Source organism: Tarenaya hassleriana, unplaced genomic scaffold, assembly GCF_000463585.1.
Source record: "Tarenaya hassleriana unplaced genomic scaffold, ASM46358v1 Cleome809, whole genome shotgun sequence".
Classification (NCBI taxonomy): Eukaryota; Viridiplantae; Streptophyta; class Magnoliopsida; order Brassicales; family Cleomaceae; genus Tarenaya; species Tarenaya hassleriana.
The window spans coordinates 1-4,537 of NW_010970566.1; the positions used below are offsets into that span (position 1 = coordinate 1).

Here is a 4,537-nt window from a genome sequence, read left to right on the forward strand (position 1 = left end):
GTTTTCGTATATATCTATCTATACATACACATAAATGTACATATTGGTGTGTCGATCGATGTGTATACAAATATACACACAAGATAAGATAAAACACCCACCAACATGAATTGCGAAATCCAAGTTGGAATCCAAGGCAACAATAAACACATGCCCCCACACCATCATAAAACACAGCCTATGAGAAAGCACATAAATTTCATATGCCCCCACCTCTCCTTCAATTAAGTTAATCAAAAGCACTCTCGCATCAAGTGGGGCCACACCCTTTCTATGTCCCTCCAAAAATAAATTTCCCCCACTATCTCTACACCAATCACATAATCTATACGGATGTAAATATATCATATCGTACGTGGCAATCCGTATAACCATGCTTACCAATGATGATGATGATCATCATCATAATAATTAGGAAGACATAAGTGGAAGTATCACATCAGTTGTTATAAAACGGAAACACCCTCCATTGATTTCAATCATTTCCTCTTTAAAAAAAAAACATAAAACCTCTTTTTTTTTTCCTTCTCCGCAAATCAAACACATAGAGACTTCTTCCCCAAGCTCAAACTTTGTCAACCATTCCCATTGACGATGTCCATGAAAGGCGTATCGTCAGCAGGCCCAGATAAGATCTTCAAGAAATCATCTCACAAGCGCAATGATTCAGGCGAACTCGACGTTTTCCAGGCGGCGAGGTATTTCTCCGGCTACAATGAACCGCCGGCCGACGATAGCTACGGGAGTTACACACACAAGCACAACAATTACACGAGAGATGAGAACCGGAGGAGATGGGGAAGAATCAGCTTGGATTTGCCGATTAGATCCTCTGAACCGGTCCATCATCATCCCCATCAAGATCACCATGTTCTTGAGAAACATGAAGTTTTCACCATGAAGGAGAAGATTTGTAACGTAAAACACAAGCAACCTAGTTCGCCCGGTGGGAAAATCGCCAGCTTCTTGAACTCTCTTTTCCACCAATCGGGTTTGAAGAAGAACAAGTTAAAGTCAAAGTCAAAGCCAGCAGCTCAGGCTCGGGATGAAGAGGAGAGCCCCGGAGGGTGGAGGAGGAGGAGGAGAAGCAGTATTAGCCATTTCTTGATGACCTCAGGAAGATCTTCAAACACAGTTTCAACGACGACGAATTCATCGTCCAAGTCTCTGTTTTCGTCTTCGAGCTCGGGTTTTAGAACTCCCCCTCCTTGCTTGAACACACCCACAAAGAACTACAAAGAGTACATCAACCATGTGGAAACCGACAAGAAGAGCAGCAACGACTTGACTTGGTTGGATGAGAAGCTCAATCTGATCGAGACTATGTCTGAAGGGCAGAGAGTTTGGTCCGAAAATGATCGGAGAAAGACAAATGGCCAAACTGTTTCAATTGAAGATGATGGAGCTGAAAGCGATTCGAGTTCTGATCTGTTCGAGTTGCAGAACTATGATTTGTCCTACGGAGGTTTGCCAGTTTATGAGACTACAAATGTTGATACGATCAAGAAGTGTGCGCATGTTCCCACCACTAGACATGTGTGATCAAAGAATATAAAATAGATCGAGATCTTGGTAACATGCACGAACATATATATATATATATGATCCCACTAATCTTCGGTTTGCTTTTGTTTGATTGATTAAGATGCTTGTATGTGTTATCTCATAGTTATGATCGAGTTTTGTTCTTCGAGATCTTGGATTTGGTGGTTGTGTATTTATCTTCTTTTTTGTTTTAATGAGATTTGAGGTTACTGTTGATAAATACATTAAATATTTGCGGTTTTTGCTTTTTTTTTATGAAATGTTTAATCTATTCCTTCAAAACTGGGTAGGACATAATACAGGATCAAGTCCACATTTATAACTTTCGCTAGCTTAACCTATATAGGAATTGAGCTTTACAGCAATATCTACGCAACTAATGTCAGCAACTTCTCAATACATAGTCCAAGAATACCATTTCTGAAGCAGTTGATTGCTTCTATTATAACCTGCCTGCTGCAAAGAGAGGAGAGAAGTCCGCACCGATCTGTCAATCCGTTGTCGGAGAACCTGAGTAGTCGAAGCCGAGTTTTTAAACACCCGGCAGTTTCGTTCCTTCCAAATTTCGTAAACCGCATGTTGGATAAGTGTTTTCAATACCATTCTTCTTTCCCAACCATCTGCCTATGTAGGCTGCACCAACCACTGTCGACATCTCAGGAGCTCAGCCGGAGGGTTGGCCCAAATCTTCACTGCAAGCAGCTTCCAAGTTTCCGAGCTAAATGCACATTGGAAAAACAGATGCTCATGCATCTCCTCCTCATCGTTGCACAACACATATGTTGAGCTTTGTGCAATATTCCATCGAAATAACCTATCACGCGTTGGAAGCCTCCTCTACATAACCATCCAGTGAACAAAAGCATACCTTGGAATCGCATATTTGAACCATACTAGATCGGCCCAGTCCACCTTTGGAGAAGTTTGCCTTAGTAACTTGCATGCACTTGATGTCAAAACATCATCCTTGTATACATCCTCAGCCGTCTTCCACTCGAATATTTGTTCTCTTGTCTGATTAATTTTCTTTATTTATAAATTTTCATGCATGCCGAATAAAATAAATGATATTATGTCAAGAGCTGTGTATCATGCCTTTCAATAGGAACAACCAAGAGAGATAACCGTGCCCAATTTTTTTTTTCAAAAGAAATTATTAGTTTGTCTTGAGATTTGATTTAACCTTAAACGATGTCCAAATCTTTTGATAATTGTATTAATAAATTGGTTGGGGACAAAAGAGAAAACCAGCTTTGTAATGCATAATAGATTACGCTCGCTTTTCAAATTTTTTTTTCCATGTTTATTAAATTTCATGCATGCATAGACTACACACACTCTCAATGGCATGATCCATGAGCTAAATAAAGGTTCCTATATATATACATATAGCCTTTACGGTTACTTATAAATTATAGTAACATGTCGGATATATATAAAATTGTGTTAAAGTTTATGAAAGAATTCGCTAGGTTTTTGTCATATATTTTCCTTTTCCTAATGCAAAAATATAAATTAGAGTTTGAATAATCAAAACTAAACTAGGTAGATTTAAATAAACAATCTTACGCAATAGATGATTCAGTGGAAATCATTTAAACTATTTCTGGATATTTTTATGTTGAATAAAATATATAAATGTGTGAGGAATATATATAAAAAAAAAATACTAGAATCGTTTTGTAGTGTCAAATAGGTGAATGGAATAAAATTAAAATATAAATATAAATAGGGGATGTCTGAGCAATCATTATTTTATATGGTTGAACGTCTGTTAATTAATTAGTATGTTTTGTAACCCATAGAGTATGTATATACTACTATATGTATATATATATATATATATATATATATATATGAAGAAACAAATATTACTTATATGTATATACGTGAAGAAATTGATGTCTATAATTAAAAAACGATGCATTACCATCATAAAAAGTGACAAATTAGTCAGTATAATATATAATTATATATACACACAACTTAGTGGGTGGAGGGGCCAAACGTGTGATTATTAAAAAGTGGGGGTAATTATGCAAAGTCAGATGATATGATAAAAGACCATTACAATAAAGAGAAAAATTCTACCAGCAACCATTTAATCTTTTCCACAATCTAGATTTCAAAAAAAGGAAAACCATAACCAAATGCATAAAAATATTTCGATTAGGTTATTCAAAATTTTCATCATTAAATGTTGGTTACACGCACACTTGCCCCCCCGCAACATTTCTTTTTTAAATCCCCTCCGGATACATACATACATTTTGCACACATAAATAATAGAATATGAAATTATACCACACGAACGTCGGGCCAGACCAAACCGTATCTAAGAAAGAAAACGGTTGCCCGTATTTGGGATTGTGGAGCTTTATTACGGCCCATTGCCATTATAATGTACCTAAACGTATTGTCGGATTGGATTTGTCAATCCATTTTTTTTGGTAGACTTTCAATTTTTTTTATTAAATCGGAGAAAGTCATGTAAATATCTTTTTTCAAATTTAAAATTCAAGCTTGGAATAAAACAGATATTAAACATCCATTGAATCGTCCAAATTTGGATATCTAATTTTAGTTAATGAAAAAGTCTAATTTCAATTAAATGAGACCAAGTTCTTTAGAATTTAACATTATAGTTATCTATATCATCAATCATTTCTAGGATTATGAAAATAAATAAAAAAAAATAAGATTAGAATTATTAAGATTTTTATGAGAAAAATGTTCTTGATATAATATCATTATCATCCCATATAGGTTTGGTTTTGACTGTTTAGAGTTTTCCCAATTTTTAGTTTTTAAACATCTAAAAAATATCCAATAAAGATTTTGTTCTTTCTTTTTCCTAAAAATTCCGGTATACTGTTTTTTTAAACCAAAAAAAAAAAGCCAAAAACCACTTTTTTTTAATAGATTTTAGCTAAAAAATCTCATTTTGATTGCAAAAGAGGGGAAATCGGCCACATTAAAATTACCTTCTGGA

At 35.2% G+C, this 4,537-nt stretch overlaps 1 protein-coding gene across 1 annotated transcript; it reads left to right on the forward strand.

Annotated features, from left to right (window-relative positions):
• Positions 1 to 477: 477 nt before the first annotated feature.
• Positions 478 to 1,785, forward strand: LOC104803161 (protein BIG GRAIN 1-like E). The gene has a single exon (XM_010527043.1). The coding sequence runs from the start codon at positions 595 to 597 to the stop codon at positions 1,540 to 1,542; it is 948 nt and encodes a 315-aa protein (XP_010525345.1). The 5' UTR covers positions 478 to 594; the 3' UTR covers positions 1,543 to 1,785.
• Positions 1,786 to 4,537: the final 2,752 nt, after the last annotated feature.